This window comes from Gavia stellata, chromosome 23, assembly GCF_030936135.1.
Source record: "Gavia stellata isolate bGavSte3 chromosome 23, bGavSte3.hap2, whole genome shotgun sequence".
Lineage (NCBI taxonomy): Eukaryota > Metazoa > Chordata > Aves > Gaviiformes > Gaviidae > Gavia > Gavia stellata.
In genome coordinates this window covers 1494802-1520346 of record NC_082616.1, presented here as the reverse complement: position 1 = coordinate 1520346, position 25545 = coordinate 1494802, and the positions used below count along the sequence as shown (strand labels likewise).

The following is a 25545-nucleotide window of genomic DNA, read 5'->3' as shown; positions in this document are numbered from 1 at the left end:
TGCTCATTGTTTCCTCAACTCTAAATTTACTTCATAGGAAATCAGTCCATATTAAAAAAAATTATTCCTGATTTAATTATGTTGCTTTCATTTTTCATTTAAACTACCTAGTACTCAAGCAATACTCCAAAAACCAGGAACCAGCAACCAAAAATCCCCAAAACACAACCAAGCCAACCCAGATACAACAACCTAACACTGTATCTGCTTTTTAAAGACTTTTCATCTTCCATTCCCAATTGTCCCCAAATCCCCTTCCCACCACACGTTGTTTCTTTTGGTTGCATTCCATTTCCTTATCTCTGTTCTTATTTTTTTCACTTACTCTTTACTCCACACACTCCCAATTCTTTGTCAAGACAATTCTTTCTCCATGGGAGTGGACCGGAGACCCAATCGGACAGTGCAGTCACCGGTGCTTCTCCACACCCAGAGTAAACAAGACTAGTCAAGTCCAATTTCTTCTCCATTACCTTTCACCTCGTTAGCGCACTGGGGCCACCCGCTCAGTCTTTTCCTCTCACCTCTTTCTCTAGTCACTTCAGAAGGCGGGTAGATGCTTTCTCACAGCATTTCTCCTTGGCGAGTACCACTCAGCCCATTTTTCCTTATTCTCAGTTGTGTCCTATACAGGAGACCTGTTTTTAATCTCATGGTTACAGGAAGGGTATGAAGTAAATAACTGATGCTGGCACTCCACCAATCCCACCCATTTCACTAACAGGTTAATATCACATGTGCACTCCACCCCATCTTACTCATAAGAATTCATTCCTTTTCTTCTGTCTAGTCCATGAAGACTCTTAACATCACACCTCTACTCGCATTCCCCATCATCAGCATAACTTTTCTTTCACTTCGCCCGAACACTTGACAAAGATCCCGCTAATATTTAGAAAGACAGAGGGTGCTTATAGCATGGCTTGGACGAACAGAGTAGGAAGTAACACACATACAGTAAAACCTGCAGCTCTCTCAGAAAGGTGTAATTTCTCATGAGGAATGAGGGGCCAAACCTCACGGCACAATACCAGAGCACAGCCTGTCTTCAATCTATCTATCCTGGGAGTGGACAGTGAACATCTACAGAACAGAAAGGTGGAAGACCAGAAGACCTCACCTCCCCCCAGACAAAAAAAGCACATCTGTTCTTCAAGGTAAATGAAGGAACAAGAAAGCAGGTGAAGAAGCCAAAAGAGTTGCAGCTGCCATGTTATTTCAAACAAAAACTGAAGTGCCAGCCATTCAATCCACTCCTTCACTCCTTTCAATTGTACTAGCAGTGTTATTGCACAGGCAATTAGTTCTGTACGTACTATTTTTCCTAGGGCACTCAGTGTTCCCTTGCTTTTGCCAGAGCTGTCCATCTATTACAGCATCTAACAAATCCATGCCCAATTGCGACAACGTTTTCTTGATAGTCTACTACATAAACGTTAGAGGAAGTTGCCGAGTAAGTCTTTTGCTTCTGAACTTCTGAAACGTGTTGTTACTGAATGCCACACAGTAGAGTGCAACTGCTCTGTAAGTCAACATTATGTCTTGAATGAAGCATTACAAGAAATATTTAAATCACGTTTTATTTTTCAAATTCAAAAATAACAATTAGCTTTATTTAACGTTACACATCTCACAGATTTAAAATATCATGCTCTATTTAAATATCTGAGTGACAACACTATACAAATAAAATGTTACACAAAATATATTTAAGAAAATGTTTTGGTCTTCAATCTGAACAATAAATAGACAGGCACTTCTACATATACAAAGGAAGCAACCACTATTTAGAATAACTCTTACAAGCAAGATGTGGAAATACAGAAGAAGATCTGAGTTTTGAGAACATGTTTAACTCTACATGAGACATCATGCAACTTCAAAGTTTGTTTCAAAATTCGAAACTCTTAGGATCTGCACAATTCTACATTTGCTACCGCTTTGTAAGAGATCCAAACCATGCTCTCGTAAGCAATGTGCAATTTCAGTTATTTGCATCAAATCAAGCTACCTGATCACATTTAGTGCCAAAACAGAAAACAAGGACTGACCAGAGTAGCTTTTCATATAAATAACATTAGCAACAAGTCAGCTTTACCTCACGTAAGCTTGGGGTAGGGGGCAGACCTAACTGTACTTACTGCCCAACCCCAAACAAGGTCTGTCCTTCCTTTTCCTTATATATTCAGCTTTTTTATGGGGTGTTTCAAACAGTATCATGCTTTTTTTGTAAAAAAAGCATCATCTAATAAAAGGGTAAATCCTTCAGAAACAGGCACGCTCTGCACAAACGGTCATAAGTAAAGGAGAAAACACTGTTCTGGGGTGCAAAAAGACTGAAAACTATAAATTAAAAAAATTCAATAGTTAAAGTCTCATAAGAGAGTTTCATACTTAAAGTAAAACTACATTCCTCCAATTTGTGAATTTCCAATTTACAGTGGTTTCCACACACCCACACACAAACACTACTCAAGGAAAAATTATCTTCCACCATCACAATTAATGAAAGATGCATTGTAGTAGGCAATCCCTGTTTCCAATACAGCTAACCAGTCACTGACAGCTAGTTACATCCTTGAAGTCCTTTTTAAAATTAATTAGAGACAAAGATTGAAACATAATGACCACCAGGACAGTGGAAAAGTCAGGACCAAGTCTTCAAGCCATCCCCTCAAATTTTAGTATTCTTATCTTCAGAAGTACAGGAAAAAGTTTCCAGAGAAAATTAAGCTATTCAACAGAGCTTCAATGGTCCACCAAGAAAATCAGACCCAATCTCACAAAGTTATTTGGACTTAAGACACTTATGCACATTACTTTAACAATTTAAGTGTGGATCTTGCAAGCGTGTCCAAATCTTAATCATTTCTTGAGGTTTTCTACTATGTACTAACATTAAGTTTGTGTAGGAACATATGTTATTTCTGTATTTCTCTTCGATATCAAATGTTTTGAAGCCTTTGTGTTTTTCCGGAGCAAGCCCAAGCTTCTGAAGGCACATTCCAGTATAAACATCATCAATAGGGTAAAGGAGTACCTGGTCAGATGCATTATTCAGTCTTAATGCCAGATCACCAGAGTACAGAAACCCACCACCTCCTGCATATGGAGGATACGAACCTTCATAAACACTTTCTGGGATGTAGTACTTCAACTTTTTTTCTCTGTGAGGTCCAGCATCTTTGATCACATCGCCTATAAATAAGTCTTTGGCTTTGTCCTTTGATAAGCTCTTCAAGTAATCCAGGATCTGATGGGTATTCACAAAAACATCATCATCACCCTTAAAAATAAACTGGACATCTGCACAACTGCTGCTGACCCACTTAAGAAACAGTACCTCTTTCAGAGTTAAATTGAAGAAAGTGTCTCTGTAGTTCCAGAGGAGAATGTCTTGGTGGGTTTCACTCTCAAATTTTATCATGTCTGAAAGATCAGGAAAATTATCCTCTGGTGGGGTCTGTCCAAGTAAGAAGACCCTTTTGACTGTCACATCCCCCGATTTTATTTCCTTGCCCCAGGATTCCCTAATTGCTTGCCTTCTATCAAAATGCGGCGTAAGTGACTTAATAGCCAGCAGCAGAAAAGGTTTATGTTTGCACTTGTTTGGCTGATCCATTAATAAAGAATAATTTCTGCATCTCAAATAAAGTAGAAAGTCTTTGAATCTGTCTGGCAAGTTTGCAAAGTCACTAACCTCTGAAGATACCCACGGGTCAGGGTCACAGGAACTGAGAACGCTCGAGTTCAAAATTAAGTTCTCTTCCACAGTCATATTGGAAAGCAAGGTCAGAATAGGGTTGTACAGCAGTTCAAGCTTCTGCTGCTGTTTGTTCCAATAAGCTTTGTGAGGAGTATATTTTCTCCAGAATTTGCTGCGTGGTATAATAACACGGCCTTTTGCATTCTTCTCTTGGCTGCCACTTTTTGAGACTTCCACAATCACATAAATAAAAATGTTTACCATCATCAGAATTCCCAGCAGCTTTAATCTTCTGCGTCCAACACTCATTTCTCATATCTGGAACGAGAAAAAAATGACAGATTTTTAGCCTTCTTCCTATCAAGTTCTTGATCTCAGAAAAACGCAAACTACTTTCAGATGAAGAATGTGTAAGTTAGTAGCCCAAAACCAGAGGTTACCTACACCCCAAAAAAGTAAAAACTAATCTACCTCTAATACATGCACACCTACAGCTAGTAGGGCTTTGGGGTTTCATCAGCAAACAAGAAGCTGGTAAGAATGTAAAATTTCCATTTACTACCTAGGAAATTTACGTAGCATTTCACAGTGCGTCTAAATTAGCCAGCAGTTTTTGCTCCTCCTTTAAGTCTCCCTGGAACACCTGACTGTATAATAATTAGAATCTGAGCCCTCAGCTTGGCAAAGGCAGGCAGAGAAACTTTTTTTTCTGCTAGTAAGGTGAGCTTAAGGGTATAGAATAAATTGTTATACGGTAAGGTCAGTTATTTTTAAATTAAGTTTCAAGCTTTTGTACTTGCACTCTTTATACCTTCCAACTACATAACAGGCAGAGCTGAATTTTAAAGCACACAATTCACTTCTGTCCATTTCACTTGGCTGTTCCTTGGGAGAGAGGCTGACAGCTGGCCAGCTGCATTGCTGGTATTCAGATCTCTGCAGACAGAAGAGAACATGAATTTTGATATTTCCCCCCCCCCCCCCAACTGGAAAAGGAAATGAATGGCAGCAGAAAGCAAAACTGCAATTATTCCTAGGAAGGAAAAAGAAACTGAGGAGAAATCAAAAAAGGAGAGGCTTCCCATACATGTAAGACCAGGAATAGTAAGTGTGCTTCTCTTTGTTGTAGCAAAGGTTACTCTGTGACCCACCTCCAGTTTTTACTGAGAAAGAAAATGGATCAATCCCTCTTTCTTCCTCCATGAAAGGTGCATGGTACAAGGAGCAACATGAAAACTGTGTGTTCCTCTAAAGTAGTGCTTATCAAACTGTTGACTACCCCAGGGGGATATCGATGTACAAGCTACACAAAATTTAACAAGCCATTCTAAATTGGGAAGCCAGACTAGAAAATAATTCAGAATGAATAAGAAAGTAAGACTACACATTTAAGTCAGATACAGAACTCATTGTCAAAGATGCTTTCACCTGCCAGGAGTATAACTGATTATTGGAAGACGAGAAAAACCTAATGAAATAAAAGACTCCAAATCACTGTTAAAAACCCAGCTGTAAACACTGCCTCAGAGGTCCTGAAGGCACAGAGCAACAGCAGTCAGGAAGGTACACATGAGAAGTACACTTTGTACTGGCTCTTCTTTTCATTTTATTTCCAGCCATCACCAGACACCTGAGCTAGACTGACCCTTGATCTCTTCTGGTTTGACCAGTCTTACTGTCTTTTACTCCTCAACAAGTTAAACACAGAATTTCGTAAGAAAGCAGGACGTAAATAATCAGTAATTCCCCCCCCCCCCCCATTTGACCCCTGGATTCTCATTAAATCCAAAGGGGGGGCTGTATTTTTGAACTTAAATAAAAAGCCACTCCTAGAAACAACGGACTACTCAGAGAAAGATCCCTACTCTTCCTTCATTTGACCTCATGTACCATCTGCATATTTATCTTTGTATACGCTCTGGCCAGATCTACTCTATTTAATGTCCTGTTCTCAGCCAGCTATGAAGTCGGCTGTTCTAATTTTTAAGTAGTTTTCTTCTATACCTCAAAGCCAAAAACATACATGATGGCACTGACCACAAGTAAGCTAAACAGCGGAACTGTTAGAAAGCACTGGCTGGTGAGACAGAGTTCAAAGAAACTTTATCTTTCTCTTTCAACTGCCACTGTAACTTCCACTAAAACCAGATCATTATGTACTATTTTTCTTCACTTCCATTTCAGTACACACAAAAATACTGGAGAAGCAGCTGTCCCGTGTTTTGTACTATTCCACACAGTTCAGCATGCACATCAGTGCTTATCTACTCTGTCCTCTACAGCACTTCTCACTAGAACAACAAATGACGTGGTATTTGACCTGTGATCCCAGAACTCCCGAGACAACGGGGTGAGCAGCTCCCCCCTAGTAAGAGCTAACAAACACAGGACTGTCAAGAGCTCAGCCGCAGCCTGATTTTCCAGGATATGCAGCACTACGCAGCTCATCTGTTCACAGCCCCCAGCTACTAAGCTGTGAGTATTCAACATCTCTGTAAGTCATCTGGGCGCTTGAGTTGAGACTGGTCTGAACACAGTGAGACACCATTTGCAAAGACTTGATCTCAATCGCTTAACAAAATCCTTCAAATCACTAAGTCTTTTGGGTACACATTCAAATTCTGTAGCTGCAAGACCTCCCTTAATCTTCCTGTTTTTCACTTGTAGCCTTGCAATTCCCTGCAGCAAATGAGACAGGGATCCTACACAGAAAAATCTCCATTTACTGTTAGACTTGGTAGAACTTTTCCTCAGAAAAAGTACCGGTCTGGCACGATGACAGTGGTTCCACGACGTAAAGCACGCTAAATGCTATCAGTCCCACATGTAAACACAGCATAATCTTCAGTCTCCTTTTTAAAAAGCTATACGATATTGGTGATAAAATTAATACTTCTGAGAAGAGACAGGCAACAAGTGACATTCAGTATCAATACAAGTAAGAGTTTTATAAGACATAACATCCCCCCACAATTTTGCATTAAAGCATTCTTCTCTTCTGTAATCAAAAGTTACCTATGTGTGTTTTTTTATCAATTCGTTAAGAATATAATTCATTAAGAATATCAAACCAATACTAAGGGCTACCAAGTGAAAAAGGAATAAACTCTGCTGTGTTTAAAAAGTGTCCTTTTTCTAAACTAGACAAAGACAGGTTGCATTAAACACTTCTTCACAGCATTAGACTGAGGTTCCTGAAGTAAAAGCAAATAGAAAACAATCAGACTTCAGAAGGCTATTTCTATAAACTGAAACAGAATCGTCAATTTTGCAATTAGTATGTATTAGCTTTAATCATTACACCTGAAGACAGAAACTGATAAAAGGATGCCAGTTCAGCAATTTCACATCAAGTGAACAGGACTGATCACAAAACGTAGTATTACAACCCTCATCACAATGGCGGGGGAAGGTGTTGCATTTGTAATGTTATTGCTAGTGGGGGGTTGGGGTTTTTTGTTGTGGGGGATTTGTTTGTTTGTTTAAGTAAACACTACAGCCCGTGGCTCAAGGCAAATCTTGTTTCTTCACCTGCTTTCCTGACACCGCAGTGATTGACCAAAGCACCAGAAGGATGGAGATTTTGTGTGCTGGGCAGCTTGCTAAGGAGCAGCATCGCCAAGCGCAAGAGAGCGCCCATTTCTTACTTACAGCTTAGCGACAGCTATCTGGACAGATCACAAGAGCTTCCTCCTATTCCAGTAATAGCTTCTTCTATCAGCATTAATATTACAAAACTTCCCAGCTGCCTCCTTTGACTGCTGAGAATGGAAGATCTGTTAGAGAAGCCAAAAACAAACTAAAAGTGATCTGGTTCATACTTAAATCTCTGTGATGCATTTTTATATGAGTTTTGTTGAAGAACGGAGATGAGCAGTACAAAGCAATACTCTATGTGAAAAATTCCTGCTGCTTAGGTGTTAAAAAAGAAAAGGCTAGAACACATAGCTAGCTAGCAGAAAAAGCAGAACACAAGAGTAAACACCATATATTGGTAAAGCAAACCACAGTACACGCAGAACCTCAGGAACAGAAAACCCTGCAGAAATTAATTCCAACTTCAGTGGGTAAGGTGAAGAGAGTTACCTACACTCAAAGGTGATCTGACACACAGTTTTTCAGTGACTGTTTTCAACTTCTCAGCCACACTGACATGAAGGCTGTTTTAGCAATCAGTTCAAGTTCATATAAATCATCACATTTCTGCTTACGCAACTTCCAGCTGCACAGTTTTGCATCAGTATCACTGCATATATAGAGTCGATTTGTTCAAAGCCGTTGGAGAACATCCACGTGGCTAGGGAAAAAAAGGGGTTAACATTAACCATACTGGATACACCAAGGTTCTGCTACAGATACAGTATTTGGAAAGATTGATTCTGCAGAAATGAGGGGAAAAAAGGGAGGAGTTGCCCTCCTCAGTTCTGCTCCACTCTTACACTTCACTGCAGCCAAAACTAAGGTATCTGATAGAAGGGAATGGATTTATGGAGCCACAAAAGCAGCACTGGGAACAAGAGATGGGTAGAAAAGGCAAGCCAGCGGAACCTGTGAAGAAAAACAGCTTCACTGTGGGACCAGGCAGCAATCAATAAAACAATATGAACTACAACAGAAGAAGAAAACAGGTATTACAAAGAAGCCATCAGCTGCAAGAAAAGATTCTGAATGCCCAAAAAGCTTTAAGCCCAAATAACATTAATGCAAAGTGGTACGAAACTGTTCACAGGTTGCTTTTAAACTGTATTATTTTATCTTCTATCTCAAGAGTGAATGTATTCCAAAAGCCTGTAAGGAACCTGTTCAGAAGTCTAGAAGAGCTGCGATGAAATCAGTCTCACAGAATCACTCTCCTGAGCTGGAAGGGACCCATGAGGATCATAGAGTCCAACTCTTGACTCCACATAAGGCAACTTAAAAGTTAAACCATATATCCAAGAGCATTGTCCAAACGCTTCTTGAATACCAAGCATGCACACTCCATCCAGTTCCAGGAATTAATTATACAAGACACACTCAAGAATTTGCACAAACAGGGGCCATGATGCCCTCTGACAAAAGACAAGGGTTACATCTGGAGGAAGCCAAGCTCAAGGTCAAAACCAAGAACAAGTATGTGTAAGTGTGCCAGCCCCTAACTAAGGGAACATGCAATACATCAGTCTGAACTTCTCACATTGGAGTTAGGATCCTGCAGAAGAATTCTGATTAGCCCTGTTACAGCATTTGATTTTCTGTAATGACTTCACAAAATCAGTATGTGAAACACATGACAACAGTTTTACCTTTTTTTTTTTTTTTTAAACTGATGCTACTAAGACATTGCTATGCACAAAAACAAGCCTAAACCTCTACTGAGGCTTAGCTGTAGGAGATAAAAAGGCAAGAAGAGGCACATGTTGGAAAGAAGTAGCTAAAAAAACCAAAGTATGTTTGGAAGTTCAGAAAAAGAAATCCTCTCTAGGATAGAGACAATGAAACACAGTGGATTCAGATGGTGCACTAATTAGTCCTCTATAGCAAGATGTCAAAACAAACACACACAGATTTGCAGTCACTGAGTGCAGCCTATAATGAATCCAAACAGGAATTCTAAAGACTTGGAACTTGCTTCAACATCCAGATTTTGGCAGATGCTGGACGTGGCCCTGAACTATGAAGTAGTTTTTCTTTCTTCCAGTTTTTAAGCAAGGCACTACTTCATTTGACTCAGAGATGTTACCATAGATGGTAAAAACCAAGGTGGGACAGGCAGGTGCTCTTTTGGAAATACCATCAAAACAAAGGAGGGCATTGATGAGCATGAAAGCAAGGGGCAAATGGATAAATTTTGACAGTCAATCCTACTAATTTTACCAATGAAGCAGCAAAAAAACCTCTCTCCTGAAAACTCAGACCAAATTTGTATCTAACTTATTTCACTCTGCTTATATTCAACAAAACACCCACTGAGTGTTTAAAATAATGTATAAGCAAGCAGTACTCTGGTAACTGAGATCGTAAGACAACTTCAGGAACACCACTTTCCTAAATGAGTAGAACTTTCTTTTATTCCAGGTTTCCATTTAGCAACCTGAATATCAAAGTACCATATATTTATACACCAGATATTGATCATATTTGATGACTGTTACTGATGTTTAAGTTCCTAACCAGTGAAGCCTCTTATTAAGATGCCCAATTGTTGTACATCGAAGCTTCTTCTGCAGCACTCTACACGCTGTCTCAGTCTCTGTAGAGAGTTGAACGTCCATCCCCAGCTCCCCGTTGCAATGCAATAAGAGTATACTATAGCATGAAATTGAAGAACAAGCCTTCAGAAGGGAGCTACAAAAGGGAAAGCAACTGTTACCTCATGTGTCTTAATGCTGACAGAAAAGTCATCTTCCTTGCTCTAAAGTACTGAAGCCCATGATAAATTATGCAATCAGATTGCTGGTGACTATTTAAAACTTAACACCAAAAAGGTATTACTTGTTATTGCAGGAGGGCTCCATCATTTCCCTTTCAAATAAAGGGGTAAATTTTACTAACACCACCACTGGCCATGATGCAATGCAACACTACTCAGCAAGGATCCTTAAAAGCAGTTTCAGGCCAGCAAGTTAAGTTCATACAGCACAATCCAGAACAGTGCGAGGGTGTCAGCTTGCGTTCAAAAGGCAGAGTAGCCCCTCCTAGCACAGTGACCCGTGCTGCATTCCACCGACAGCACGGGCATACCCACAAACTCTTCCAGCCAGATGAAGAAAATGCAGTATTCCTGTGTATTACATAAAGAAGGGAAGTTTCAGGGAGCAAAAGACAGGTAAGACAGACATTTTCAAGGTTACAGTTCTACTTAAAAAATCAGTTTAAATGGTGTTTTTAGATGTACCAAACATCAATTTCTTCACTCCAAGACCAGTCCTTTGCTATTAAAACATTCTTACGTTATGCTTTTACTTATGAATGATATTTATTAATCTCAAGCCTCAACATGAAAGCTCAACAGCAGTAAAAGTAAGCTGTGACCACCAATGAGCAGTCTCAACAGCAGCGTATCATACAGATTTGCAGGTAAGCAAACCACCCAAAGCAGAACTCCCTTAAAACAGCTTGAATTTTTAGCATTGGCAATTAACAATTCCCCTGGGAAAGGAAGATCAAATAACATGATGCTAACTACCTCAGGTGGTGTTCTTTCCCACACTGCATAAACCTGCAGGAGCCTTCCTACACCAGCGAAATGCTCCACAGCAGATGCAGCCATAGGAGCAAATCTGTATTTCGAGGCACGAAACCAAACCTAGGCACGCGCATGCAACCCCAGAATGAAAAGAAAAACAATACGTTTAACCAGACTACCTGCCTCAACCCTCAGCTCTTGCAGTAGTTCCAGGCTGTGGATCCACAGCAGCTGAACCGATCTAATCGCCTGACCTCTCCTTTTGATGCAGACTTTCTCCTCCCCTTCTGACTCCAAGAACTCAGGCCCAATCCCTCCCTCGCACTGGCTCTGGTGCTCTGCCAGGCCTCTCCGTAAATCAGTTCACATCACTAACCCAGCAGAAAACTAACAATGACCAGAGATGCACACCAGATAAGCACCCCACAGCAGCTACAGCGAAAGCACACAGCAGAGAGAAGGGGAGCAGACAGATCTCCCCTCTTCAGCAGGGATGACAACACACCAGCAACTGAGCCTTGGTTTTGGATCCATAATCCCTTCCACTCTCTAAGAGGCAGCTATCTAGCATCCTAGCAATGACAACATTATACTTATACCCTGGTGCAAACAGTTATATAACGCCAGTCTTTGAACAGATCATGCAGATGCAAGGTAAAACATTTAACTTCTCCACCTCCTTCAAGTCTAACAGAAGCCATGACCTTTAACTGCAAATACTTGTGTCTTCTACTGAGGACAGGAGTTACGCTGTATTTTCTAAGTGGGCTGAGTAACCTGTCTACATTATTTGACTGCCAAACCCAAGCATTAAAAGTCCATTTCCTCACTGAGGCTGACGAAAGAAAGATAATCCTCATTACCCACGGGTATTACACCTACCACTCTACTGGTTCAGGACTAAACTATCAGGAATTTGGCAAAACGAAGCTGTAATTCAGGTATCTAATAGATACTACCACCTCTCTCTTTGCAGAGACTAGCTATAACTGGGGCTATGGCAGACTTGGGTCTCACCATGTAACTTCATTTTGAAGCCTGATATCCCTTATAGCGGTTGTACATGCAGCACAACTTCTGGTAGTGCTAGCAATAGCGCGTGCAGTAATGACACTACAGTTCTGAAGATAATTAAAAGTTATTATTATTAAACACATCACAAGCCATACGCAGTCCCTCTAACCTCCTGTGAGATGCATCAGTTCTCCTAATACCTCAGTTCTGTTCAGTCAGAAGAGATTCCTGGATTGAGCAACAACACAGTTTTAGTACAGGAAGATGTTAAGAGCCCCAGGCTGTTATAAAAAGTCTGTGCTATTTCCAGCTTTAAAGAACCTGAACACTATTTATTTTTCTAACTACACACAATCGTATCTCTTTTTCCCCTTAGAACTTTACACAAGTTCACTTTTACACAATAGTAATTAAGAACATCTTAAGGATTGGCAAACATTCAAACAGATACCAGTACTCTGCTTCTGCAGAAGCACGTCACAGTGGATACCACTGAGTATCAGTCACTGTTTTCTGTGTTCTTCAAACACCACAGACAGTCTGAAACAATGTTCCAGTTGGAGGAAAAGTTACCAAGATAACAACACACTACACAAAGCATCAAAAACTGCAATGACATTCAGAGCAGTTAATGTTTATTTTAACATTCATTTTAATTAATTGCATATACCTGCTTTGAGCCACCTTTCAGCATATTATTTAGTTTTGGGAGAAATTTTACTCTTCCAGTATTTTAACACCAAAAGACACCAGCACAACTTGGGCATAAAATTTCAAGATCCAAATAAACAGGAAGTCTGGGGAAGGATGTGCTTGAATTTTCCTAAAATGCAGCCTGAGGCATAAAGAACTATAAAAAGTTTGAATGAAAACCAATCTAACTTCACATTCTGTTTCCCCCTAGTTATCTTCAGCACATTTGCACGTTTTGCTCAAAAAAATAAAACATAATTTTTCAGGAAAGCCATCACTGCTTTGTGACACACATGAAATTGGATCTTCTCAATTCAATTTCCAGCACCCACAAATTTTACCACTAAAATTATCACTAATCAACACTTATTTTGGCTGTCTCGTAAAAAGATCAACTGGACCTGAAGCCTCAATGTTCCTAATATTACACTTAACTAACCCAGTTACTCCCAGACCATGCCCTACAATCAAAGGGAATGAAGCATACACTGCACAGAATCATAGACAGTTTAATCAGTTTTGTGCTACACTTTAGAAGTTACTTTATCTTATCCATGCCATAACTCCTTTCCCAGATGGATTCTGCCCCTCTCTTCTGAGATGGACTGACGAAAACAAGTAGTAAAATCCTCATAAATATTAAAATCAGTCTGAAACTGCCAGCGTGAAAGAGGATTATTAGACAGTTGCCAGTCTTTCAACAAACCAAGCATTTTTGTGGTCATCTGCTCAACTCACCCTTTGCCTTAAAGGTACTGCTTCCTTGTTACTCACCATTTTCCCCTCCACCTAACCCTCATCCATGCACTCGGCCGCTTCACTAAGTAGCTTTATAGTAGCTACAATTATAAACTCAGGCCCTCCTGAGCTCTACCACTGGTTTATCTTACAGGTTACAAACTCAACACTATCTTTTCAAGTCTGAAACTGGTACAGAAGGATTGAAGTCTGGGAGATGAAAGAAAACGATCTCCAAACCTCAGTCAAGCATTGGAGCTACCTAGGCACAGTGACAAAGCTGTCACTGTCCCTGCTCTTCCGAGAGCCCATTTGTAGCCCTGTTCCTACAGAAGGGTTTTCAAATATGCTCCTGTTCTTGCTTTGAAATAATGCCTCTCAGCTTCACTGGTAGTTTTCAGAGAGTTCTGCATGGCACCCCCCCAGTTACAACAAAAACTTCTGCAGCAGCAGTAATACTGGAGCTACCTACAGACTTCAGGAAATAACTGCACCGTTCATTCTCAATTCATTTGGCACATCACATTTGCAGTCACAGGGATAAGAGCTTAGACACAGCTTCTAAAAATATGCTGAACAAACATATGTCTGCACACAGATGGGTGAAAAACCCTCATTCCCAACTGAAATGGTGTTAAAAAAGGAAAAAATATAAACTGTGGCAACTTCCCCACACAGAAAACGTCTCACTCCATGCGGCATTTAATCCAGCATCCTACAGAAACTCTTACTTCTTTTTTTTTTCTTTAGTGCTTAACATACTTAAGGAAGACAAGCTGATCTAATGAACATGTCTATTCAATCCCATGGTAATTAACTGGCTTGAATAAAAACCTTTAAAACATTGTCATGTAGTCCTCACAAGGCCCATTGTTTTGATCATCAAAATGAGGCCCACAAACTATTTTCAACAACCCGAACTTTTGCCATCAGCCAAGGAAAAAGCACAGTGAAGAAGAATGTATTTCTAAACTTTGACTGCCTTTATCAAGCACTAATGCAACAGTCCATGTCTGAACAGCTCCCTTCTCATTCATTCTTATAGGACCTACCATATTATGAAGGTGACATTCCAAGAAGCCTATCTGGATTATGCTTCCTGTGGTAGACTGAATGCAGCAATTAAGGAATAGCCTCAAACAGCCCGTGAGGTGGAAATTAACATCACCGTTGCATTTACTGCTTCATTAATAAAAATGATTTTATAAAAACATCTCACGAAGGTTATTAACGCAACGTAAGAATCTTAGAAATGCAAGAGAACGTAACTTTATGCTTTATAGAATTTTAAGTGCAGCGGTACATAAAATACATGGCATTTTCTCTACATACAATCTAGAATCGTAACTCACAGCCCAGTTTTGTGAACTACTGCTGGCTTACAGAATAGAAGTTACTATTTTAACTACAGAACAGGCTGATAGCAACTGTCATCTGGCACCATGTAAATACACACAAAATGGCTTTATTATGGTATCACAAACATCTCATTTTTTTCCTATGATCCTATGAGAACTTCCAAATATTCTAGGCAGCTTCTCCCAAAACACCTGTGCAATTACTATAGAAGGAAGGCACAAAAACGATAAAGTCACCATGCACGCCACACGAGCTACAGTTCTGAAGTGGAAGGACAACGCAAGACTCCACTTGCAGCCTCTCAAACCTCATCCAAGCCACAACCAAGCAGAGAGAACATGTCCCAGCAAGGTGGTTCTACAGCACAAGCCAGATTTGACCACACTCCATCTCCGGGTCTCGCCAAGACTCCCAATCGCATGGATTAAGAGTCAGTCTTCATTAGGTAAGAACACCGTCCTACAAGCTTGTCAGTAGACAGATTATCATTGAAGCCAACTCCTCTAGGTGCAATGCAGACAGACCCTGCAGCTATCTGAAGGGATCTTTGAGCACCACAAACGTGTAGATTTCTCAGACTACTACTACCTAACGTCAGCAGGTTTATCCTCTGCAGAGTCTTGCTTCTCAAAGCAATCAGATAACACACAACATTTAAAGGCGTTGCTCAAAGCAGTTAAGATGAAACTCAAGAAGTTAACTTGTCAGAAGCTGCTGCAAAAAGGTGGGGAAATCCCTGCTACACTGAAGCCTGTAAACACATAATGAGGATCCAAAACTCCCTACCCCTAATAGCCTACTTCACTGCTGTGCTGAGACTACTGACGTCAGCTTCCGACTGTGGTATTAAGACTGAATAGTCCTTTCATTTACTGCTGAATGCTATGTTCTGAATATCAGAATCCCAAAATCTTCAGAGTAAGTTACACTACTGCTATGTTTCCCTGTCACCATTTTGACTAATTCCAGGTGCTTCCCTCCCTTCTAGCTCCTCAAACAGGAAAGAGAAGTTACCAGAACATCACCTTTTACGGTACGCTATTTAAAATAACATCTATGAAACAAAAGTTTTGTTGACTTTATATTGCTGCTTAGAAATATTGCCGCAACACCCACAAAGTTTGCATCAAGTTATCTTTACGAAGTAATTCAGGACAATAAAAACTTATTTTTAACTTCATTAAAACCAGTTTATGCAAAATTCCTGCCTGCCAGAATACTTGCAGACGGAAGAGACACCACCAGATCTCCACTATCTCAAACTGAACACTTCCAACCCTGAATCAAACTGGTAAAGTCACAAAGCCTTCAACTGGAGAGTGGTCTATTTTTTCCATCCATTTTTAATTAGAAAGTCAGCTACCAGTAAATCACTCAGATCATCCCAACCCTGTCTATATTTTAAGTTATTATAGGTGTCTCTGACAAAAGGTCTGGGTTTAGTTAAGAAGATACGTAAGTATTGTGTACCTGTTGAATTCAGTGCAAGTTAGGCCTAAATATTTTTTTCACCTGTTAAAATTAATTCCTTGGATTGGCTGAAAGAATGATCAGTTCATATTTGAATTGTTTCAAGTGTTCCTATAGAAGATTCAAGGTATATGCAAGAAAAGCTCTCTGGTCATTATGAAAAGTTTCCTGTAAACTCAATCCCAGGTTTAACGTACATTCCAATTTTTCTACTGGTATAAACTGCTTGAGTCTGGACATGATTTTCTACAGGGATAAAAAGCGACAGAGCTCCACATATACACCACACTTACATAAGGCAATTTACACTATGGCAGTGTCCCTATAAATTAGTACATTGTGCTAACATTACCATTCTGTACTGGCATACCTGCAGCCACACTAAGCATCTATGAAGGTGTTCCTAACTGCACATGAAAAATAAATTTGTGATAAAAAAAGTTTGGTGCTTTTTTTTAAGAGTATGAAGGGGTTTGGTTGTTGGGTTGAGATTTTTTTTTTTTTTAAGTAGTTGAGATTCCACACTGACAACCAAGGGCAAGATCTCAACTTGTTATATTAACTAGTATTAATACCTCAGTATTTGAGGGCCCATGGTAGTGAAAGTGACCTGGTTTTCCCAATCCAGTATACAACAACAACAAAAAAATCACATGTCATTCTAAGGTCAGTTCAAGCTTTAGAATTATAAACATTGTGCAATTTCTTAGGAATAACCCAGAGTTGCCAGCTTCTGATTTATGAAGTTTTTACGTACCTTTGAGAAGGCTTCAGCTTGAACAAACAGTAAATTATAAAGAATCAAGAGAAGAGGTTTAACTGAGTGGCAGCAGAGAAATATTTCTTGGAAGAAAATTAATTGTCATTCATCACATCGATTACAAGTCGCGGGGTGGAGTTGTATGGCAGTTTAAAACAGTTTCAGTCATGGCTGACACATTCCTGTAATTTATTCCTTCCCCTATAAAAACTGCACAGTCCCGTCCCGCCTTTGCACTCATTTGACTGTGTTGAGTCAGTTCAGGGAGCTGAAGAGGATGATAAAGGACCTAGCAATAAAGCAGCAATTAGTTTTCAGCTGGCTCACGTCACTAGATTTGCTTGCCGCTGTGCTGCACGAACATCAGTAACAGTGCAGGAGAGGGAAGACTCACGAAGCCAAGACCACAGCAGATCCCGTTTTCAATCGCCTTAAGCTTTCATGCACTGGCACGCTGCCACTGCAGCCTGACACTACTGATCTTGTTCCCACCTTCATCCACAGAGGTCCCACAGGCAGGGCCAGAGGAGCACCAGCACTGGTCCACCAGAAGCAGCTAGCCTGCAGGCAACCTTGGCCATAACAAGGCACACCCCGGGGGTTTGAGTTTCTCTAACACTTTCTGTAATCATGTCAGTCAGTTAGCTATTGAACTAGCATGACCCACCCACTTCCGCTACTCCTAGTGTGGTCTGAAGATAGAGTGTTATCTACCCGTAATTACCAGAAAGCTAAGGAAGTGGATAATGAACTACCCTCCTCCCAGATGTTTAGCATGTGGATCAATGCTAGTTCTGGTAATAAAGAACGAAGAACGGGTAACACGCTGAAAACATCAGTCGGGCTTGCAATGGACATTTAAAAAGATAGAGGCACTGTCTTACTTCTTACTTTTATGCTGTGTTTGAAATAAAAAAGGTGATTTGGTACACCTGTGCAAGATGCAGATCACCATAATTTCCACAAACAAGACAATTCATCTCCTCCTGGCATCTCTTCCAGCTTTATCTTAAAGCCAGTAATTACTACTGCCTTAACCATATTCCAACCACGTTTATGTCTGCATAGAGAGTATTCACTATTTAGTCAACCAACAAAACTGTCCTTTAAGCACCATACTTCTTCAAAATTTTACCTCTGCTTTGTCTTCTTGCCGCATTAGACTATCAGACATAAGCCACACTACTAAAAACTAGTAGTTTCAAAAGCGAGAACACTGTAACTTGGTATGTCTGATGAGGTTACTGCCCCCAATGACCATTCTGCTTTCAGGCCGAAAGTCAGCAGACACTGGTTTTCAGTGTGACTTCCAGGAGATGCTGCCTTTGCAGCCAGTGGCTGGGTGAGGGGATACACAGCTGGGACAATAACCTTCCCAGCCCTCTCAAGTCACCTTGCCCTGCAAGTGCTATGCAGTTAGTCAATCAAAAGTCAATTCAAACCAAATTCATACTGTGAACATTCAGGTCAGAATTCCGAGATCTGCCTCTGAATTTACAGTACTGAACGAAATAAATGTTTAAGAACGCAAAACCTACATTTTAAAATGCAAAGACATGAAAAGATTTTCACTTTTAATTGGTTTTAGTTTCAAGTGTAATTAACAAGTACAGGAAAAAGTTTTTCATCTTTCCGAAGAATTCATTTAAAGTTCAGAGAATCAGTGGAGTTTTAAGTAGGGAAGTTCATTTTCCTCCTTCAAACTTGTAAAACATAAGATAAGGATCTTATTCCAGCCTATCAAGTTTAAGGAAAAGGGAACAATTTCTCCAGCAGTTTTAGGCAGCTAAAGATGCATGTAAGTACCAGGAGGATTTTGTAAGAGATCTTTAAGCAGCTTAGGCAGCTAACTCCCATTTTTGTTAATGGCAGATAAGCACCTAACCCAATTAGAGACTTCTAAATCCAAGCAGGAACTTCTTCTGTGCCTGTTACCTGCACACCAATGAAGTATCCACTACATTTGAGTGGTTTGAACAATCAACTTTAAGCTGTTCTGCATGTCTTTTAATTGTTTTTATTCAAAAGCAAATCAACAATAAGTTTGCAATAACATTCTCCATCCCAAAGACAGCCTTCCATTACCATTTTCTAACATTCAAATATCAGATTAAAAAATATCATTGCTCAAGTATGACAAAACAGCGCTAAATTCAGGGTACAATATGACATTCAGCCGCACTGCTCCTTAAACTGAATTAAAAAAAATTCCCACCCTTCCCCATTCATGAATTCCCATATTCGCATAGCTCGCTGTATGAAGTTACGTATAATCCCGATGACACGCAATACTTCCCAATCCCCTTGGCTCCTCAATCCAGTTCGCAACACAGCTGCACAGCAGACCAGGGGTGCAGGCAGGAGCACTGCTTCAGCCGCTGTGCCCCAAACCTGTGCCAGCCTGGAGAAGGATGCTGTCGGCAGGAAACCCAGTGAGGCCGAACGGCAGGTGCCTGCCGCCCGAAGGGGCACCCACACGCACGCCTTGGCGGGGCACCTAAACTTTTCACACCGCTACTGTAAATTTCATAAAAATATGCATATCCTCTGGTGGTTCATAAACCATTGAGAACTACTCTTTTATAGAAAAAGAATAAAATTAGTCATCCACAAAAAAAATCAAGATTTCTTGCTCATTTGATTTAGAGAGCTGACTTACAAATTGAGTTAGTCAATCCACTCTCAAAGTAACTCTTCTGCGAGCTTAAGATGAAGCAGCTGCTGAATTTCAGAAGTTATTTACAAAGATGAACAAAACTCGTTCCAAGTTAAATGCTTTTCAGCTCTTACTATTGTATTTCTCTCAAACAACAAAGCTTTCTTAACCAACCGCTGATGAAACTGTTTCATCAATTCTCCCTTAAAAATCTCAGCACCACACCCATCACACACTGGGATTCTTTTCCTTATTTAAATGCTAATTGCTTCTCATGAGGCATCAATTCAATCATTCTTTTGCACAGTTCATCACAAGACATTTTAATGATCCAGCCTTTTCACTGGCTTTTACATGATCTGGAGTCTTGTGGAGGTTTACTTACTCGTCTTTTAAATCCTAAAAGGCCCAACGAAATCAGGGGGAAAAAAAAACCACAAGAGACGTACAGGATCAAGCCCAAGATAGCTGTCAGGTCTTCCTATGTAAAAAGCAATGACATGCCTGAACAGATCAGAGATATTTATTCTCCAACTTTCAGTTAGTGACTTGCTCATTCTGTACTAAAATGATGGGAAGAGCCTGTATTTCATTATATCATCATCTTTTCTTGGTTATTTTTTGCTGGGTTTTAAGCACAAAATCACTGTGCAATGCAACTGTGAAGTAGTAGCAGACTGATAAAAACATCTAAATATATATACATTTGTGAGGTCAGAACATGGCGTAACAGGGAGATTACACTAGTAATTTTTGTTAACTGCACTCACAGGCACAAATTCTTCTCTAAACCACGTGAAGCACTTGTCTGAATATAGCCTAGGACGCACTAGAAACATCAAATACTAATCCGGTGATTTCTCATGCACACGTAACGACCGCACCTTCTTCTTAAACTAATTGTTAACACGTCAGTTAAAAATGTTATTTTACAAACAACCATTAGGGATTAAAATTGGGTATACCTGAAAAAGATTTTAAAAGTTTAAATTCAAAAAACAAATTGATGCCTACTTGCTTCAAAATTACTTATGTACTTCTACTGTATAGTAATAAAAAGTACAAGAAATAGACACACTAGAAAAAATCCCAAACCAACAACCTATGAAAGGGATAGACAGTTTTAAGCTTTTGGAAGGTGATCAATCCTAATGGCCTTCCAGAAACATTAACATGAAAACCAGACACGTTAAAAGGCTCATTATTTTAACGAAATACATCTTTTTTTCTACATTCTGTGCTTTCTAGAAAAATACACCAATCAAACTAAATAAAACAGATTATTAAAACCTTGTTGCCACCTAAGCGTACTCTTGCCAACAGCTTCCCCCTATCCCCCCTCTGGCCTATTCCTGGAAAGTTCTAGAATTACACAGTTTAAGAAGCTTTAAGTGTGTGACAAACCTATAAGAAACCTACCAGGCTCTACTATTTCGAGTGCAAATGCTTCAACTGAGAAAGAAGAAATTAATGGGATTTTTACAGCAGGAAACATAACCGAATCCAGTAAAAGAGAGAGACCTGGAACGTCAACCCTTGATGCATTTCTGACAGAGCTGCTCAGTCACTTTCCATCAAAACCCACGAGCCTGACAGCACACAGAAAAAGCCCATCAAGCCACTAACTTTGTGAAGTTTCACAAGCTGTCCGAAGTAAAGATTTTTTCAAGGTAATTTGACACGTATTTGTCAAAAATGAGTGCTGAAAAAGAACAAGTTACCAAGGAAGTTGGCTGAGGATTTTAATTGATACTGTTCAATCTTACTCCTCTCCTTTAGTTAATTTGGAGAAATACGGCTATACAGATTTCAGTCTAGTACACGTTTCAATGACAAGCCATCCCTGCTTCTTGACTGTTGTGATAATGACAATATTGGCTGTGGTAGGAGACATATGACTGTGTCCTATATTTCAACACGATCAGCACTGACATAGACTGTCTTTTATCACCACCATTTGTTCTCCTCCAAGCAGTTTCACACAGCCAACAGGAAAAATCTCTATCAGAGCTAGTCCCACTACAAAAATAGCTGCACCAGGTGGCAGTAAAATGACAATTGCTAAGGCTCTTGGCATTGACAAGTCACCATGGAGCAGTACTCCTCTGGAAGGCTTCGTTCGCCAAGGAGTCTGATGGGTAGGCAAGAAGATGAAGACGCCAAGCCTGCATTTTTTTCCTCCCTGTACAGTGTAAGTTACACGGACAATTGCATATATTGGTCAGCACAGAATACAAAACCACTTTATCCACTTCTCATTTTTCATCAAAGCCTTTCTGAGCAAGCACTACTTTTATACTGATCTCCTCAGCAGCATCTTCATTACCCAGAAGTATTTAAAAAATTTAAGAGGAGCTTACAGGCAATAATAATAAAAATTTTTGATCACCAGTGACATTGTGTTCATTAGGACCAACCTCTAGGGAGATTAGTGAACTGTATCTATTATGAGCCAGGGCATCGGACGGCTAGCTAGCACTCCCAGTCATCTAATGCATGACCTTCAAAACAAGTCCCTTCAGCAGTGTTACCTTGCCGCTCTACCTTGTTTTCCTCCATTTTCCTCATCTATTTATAGTACATGGGGAAAAGAAACAAGCAAAAATCCAAGCAAAACCAGTTTACAGGTGACAACATTACTTAAAACAAATCGTAACTTTTGATCACTTTATGCAGCGTCTGTAGCTTCTGTATAGCCATACAACAGTATTGCAACATCTCAGGTAGAAAGTCACATGTTCAAAGCAAGCAGCAAAATCAGGCCAAAAGATTTAGTTTCTAACCGCTGGCATTATACTTTTTCGTATATGACAGACTCTCTGTATTTTAATTTATCTCCACTGCAATATTGTTTTTTAAAGAGTCTGTTCTCTTTTCAAGTTGCTCATGGCCCCGGAAAAGGACATTAGAAATTACATCTGCTGAATGAAAAAAGCTGATTCTCCATTTCGTTTCCTCCACGCATTCGGTAATAGTTCGGAGCTAATTCAACTCCGCCGGTGGTTTCAACAGGCATCAAGCTGGGTCACTAAGGTGACAAGGCAGCCCTTGCCAGCAGCCAGTTCCTTGGCTAGTCACCCCAACGATGAAGCATCAGCTGTACCACTCACCGGAGTGTCATCTGCCGTCCCCACCCCACCCGCGCGCACCCCTCCGCGACAGCACGAAAACCTGACGCAAAAGCGGAACTGCAAGAAGAAGATGAAACCGTTTTAAGCAACTTTAAAAAGAGAACTAAATGCGAGGCTGTCTCTCTTTAAGACAGGGGAGGAATAATTAACCAGAAATTTCCTCAAAGGAGAACGCTATAATCATGTTTCCTCAATAACTTTCAGACTATATATTTAGCATGTCATTTTGTGCGTGCATCCTTCCGCAGCCAGATTAAACTCTTCCGAGCCCAAACTCGCTTTGTCTCCAAAATAATTACATTAAAAAAAAAAACACAACAGGGGGAAAAAAAGCAACTGAACCAAGTAAACTCTTAATTTGCATGTTTAAAACTAAGCGTTAGTGTTTAATAATCAACTCCAACAGCACAGAGCATTTTGGGAAGTCGGACTAAAGGGTTACTCAAGTAACTTTCACCACGAATTTTTACAGGATGACTAATGAATTGTGAGCTGCAGTTTGACCACAATCACAGCTAGTAACCTTAAGTCCCCTCCTGACGGGTACAGTATGTCTCAGGAAGTTTTAAAGGACTAAAAAGCATCATCTCGTGAAGGAACACGTATATTCAAGCCAACTCTAGTAAAAATACCAATTTTCCCCTTTCAGGTTCACCGAAGTCCGTGCTTTAGAGCCACCACCTCAGCACTATACGGTAACAGCGAAATCCTGAGGTTGCGCAGGTATTAATAATTAACCTACTCGGTTACAGCCTGCTAATTAGCTGACCCCACGAGCTGTGCGAGTCTCCCAGCTCCACCACCACCCCCGAAGAGAACCCGGCGGGCGCTACCGTGCCCGCGTCCTCCCCTCTGCTCCTCTCCTCCAGCCAAGGAGAGGATTGCAGCAGCAGCCAGCACTGCAGCAGCCCCACGCCTCGGGTTTTCTCTGGGAAAAAACCTCAGGGTTTCAGCACCCACGCCTCCTCCCCACGTTTTAAACAAATAAATAAGAAAGCGGCGGCGAACATACGGTCATTTAACTCGGCGGAGCTGGCCTAAGTTTCGTCCATGCCAACAGATCGCGCCTCTGCCTTCCTCTCGCCGAGTTTGTTGCAACATGTGCGGCTGCCGATGCTCCTGTGCGCCAGGGGAGAGATTTCGCGTCCGCGTGGTTTAACCCCACCCTCCCCACCGGGGGGAAAAAAAAAAAAAAGCCAAAAAAAAAAAAATAAATCCCCCAAAATCCCAAATAAATACGTACGTCTCCGACCGCTCGCCCCCCACCGCCAGCTTGTAGCTGTCAGTAGACAAATAAGCTAGTGGCTACGAGGAAGAAACCTCACGAAAACAAGGGGAAGTGAAAATTAAGTTAAAAAACGATTATTTTTTTTCTCCCCCCCCCCCCCCCCCCCCCGCCCCTCCTCAGCCCTTTTCGCAGCGCCCATCCCCGCCGCCCCGCGGAGGCAGCGCTGGCGGCGGCCGAGCCCCCCTCACGCAGGTACCTTGCCAGGCTGCCGCGGGTCTCCGCCGGGGTTCTTCCTGCCGCCGCCTCCGCATCCACCATGCTTTTGTCCGGCGGCGGCGGCGGGGCTGCCTCCAGGCGGTGGGGGTCCCTCCCCGCCCCCGGCGCCGGCCTGCCGCCCTACCGCGGCCCCAGCGGCCGGCGGGGCTCCATGCCGCCGCGCTCCGCCAGCCCCCGCAGCGGGCGGGGGCTCCGCACCTGAGGGCGACGCCGGGGCGGCGCCGAGGCGGCCGCGGAGGGCTCGTCCCGTCCCGCCGCTTCCCCGCGGGACGGCGCTCGCCGCCGGTCTCTCCTCAGGGCCGGCCGCGCCGCGCCCCGGCGGAGGTGCGAGCCCGCGGCGGCCCGGGCGGAGGTGGGAGCCAGGCGAAGGGATGCGCGGAGAGGAAAACAACCGCGAACGAAGCGCCCCGGGCTCCGGCAGCCGGGGCGGGGCGGGGGGCGAGGCGGGCCGGCCGCTGGAGGGGGCGGGAAGCGCCTCACTTGTTGCCCTGTGGCAGAGCCGCGCGCCCGCCTTCCCGCGCGTCACGCGCGCCCCCCCGCACGAGCGCGCCCACCAGCCCGCCACGCCGCGGGGGAGGGAGGGGGGCGTGAGGCACCGAGCGCGGCTCTCCCGCTGAAGCCCCGCCTCCGGCCCGCCGGCGGCGCAGCGGATTGGCGGGGCGGGCGGGGCGGCGCGGCGTGGGGCCGGGCGGGGGGTCCCTGCGCCCCCGCGCCCCCGCTGGCCCCAGTCGTCCCCGCGGTTGTCGGGCCGTCGTGTCCCTGAGGAGGCGGGCGAGCGGGCGGGCGGGCGGAGGGGAAGGCCCGGCGCCGCTGCCTCGCAGGCCCCTTCCCCAGCAGGACACAGCCTCCCCACCACCCCTCCGGCACCCTACGGCTTGCAGGCACCGGGCCTCGCCACCCTGCCCCGCGGGGCCGTCCCTAAGCCCAGCGCCCCGTCCCGACCCCGCCGCTACGGCGCCCGCCCGCAGCCCCGCCTCCCGTCCGCCATGTTCTCCCTCGACGCCTCACCCCCTTCCTGAGGTAAAGCACCGGGAGAAGGGGGGATCGGCGTCCCCCGGGTGTCCGCAGACACCCGTAGCTCGCTGCAAAACACACCAGCGCTGACTCTCGGCACAGAAAGGAGGTGTTACCCGGGGTCTGCCCCCCCAAGATGAGGGCGCCCAGTTTGGGGGCCATTTCCACAGGGAGGGAGCAGCACTTGGTCCGGCAGAAAGGCAAAGACCAACACATTTATGTCTGCCAGCTGCATTTGTAGGAGGAGGTGAGGTTGCGCCTCCTTCCTTCCCTCCCTCCTGCAATAATAAAAACATGTTTTCTGAGGTAAACACCTACTAGTTTCACAGCCT

At 42.5% G+C, this 25545-nt stretch overlaps 1 protein-coding gene across 3 annotated transcripts; it reads right to left on the bottom strand.

Annotated features, from left to right (window-relative positions):
• Window positions 1-1572: 1572 nt before the first annotated feature.
• Window positions 1573-24260, bottom strand: B3GNT2 (UDP-GlcNAc:betaGal beta-1,3-N-acetylglucosaminyltransferase 2). 3 transcript variants are annotated; one of them, XM_059828500.1, is made up of 3 exons: window positions 24180-24260; window positions 4518-4642; window positions 1573-4024 (listed from the first exon to the last, which is right to left on the bottom strand). In XM_059828500.1, exon 3 carries the CDS (start codon window positions 4013-4015, stop codon window positions 2822-2824), a length of 1194 nt encoding a protein of 397 aa, XP_059684483.1. In that variant the 5' UTR covers window positions 4016-4024; window positions 4518-4642; window positions 24180-24260; the 3' UTR covers window positions 1573-2821. The 3 variants fall into 3 exon arrangements, with proteins under 3 accessions (XP_059684483.1, XP_059684484.1, XP_059684485.1); XM_059828501.1 differs by lacking the exon at window positions 4518-4642; XM_059828502.1 differs by lacking the exons at window positions 4518-4642; window positions 24180-24260 and adding an exon at window positions 23708-23755.
• Window positions 24261-25545: the final 1285 nt, after the last annotated feature.

Bases quoted from the DNA above. Each gene is read 5' to 3' on its own strand.
- B3GNT2 (XM_059828500.1), bottom strand. From the start codon at position 4,015: ATGAGTGTTGGACGCAGAAGATTAAAGCTGCTGGGAATTCTGATGATG.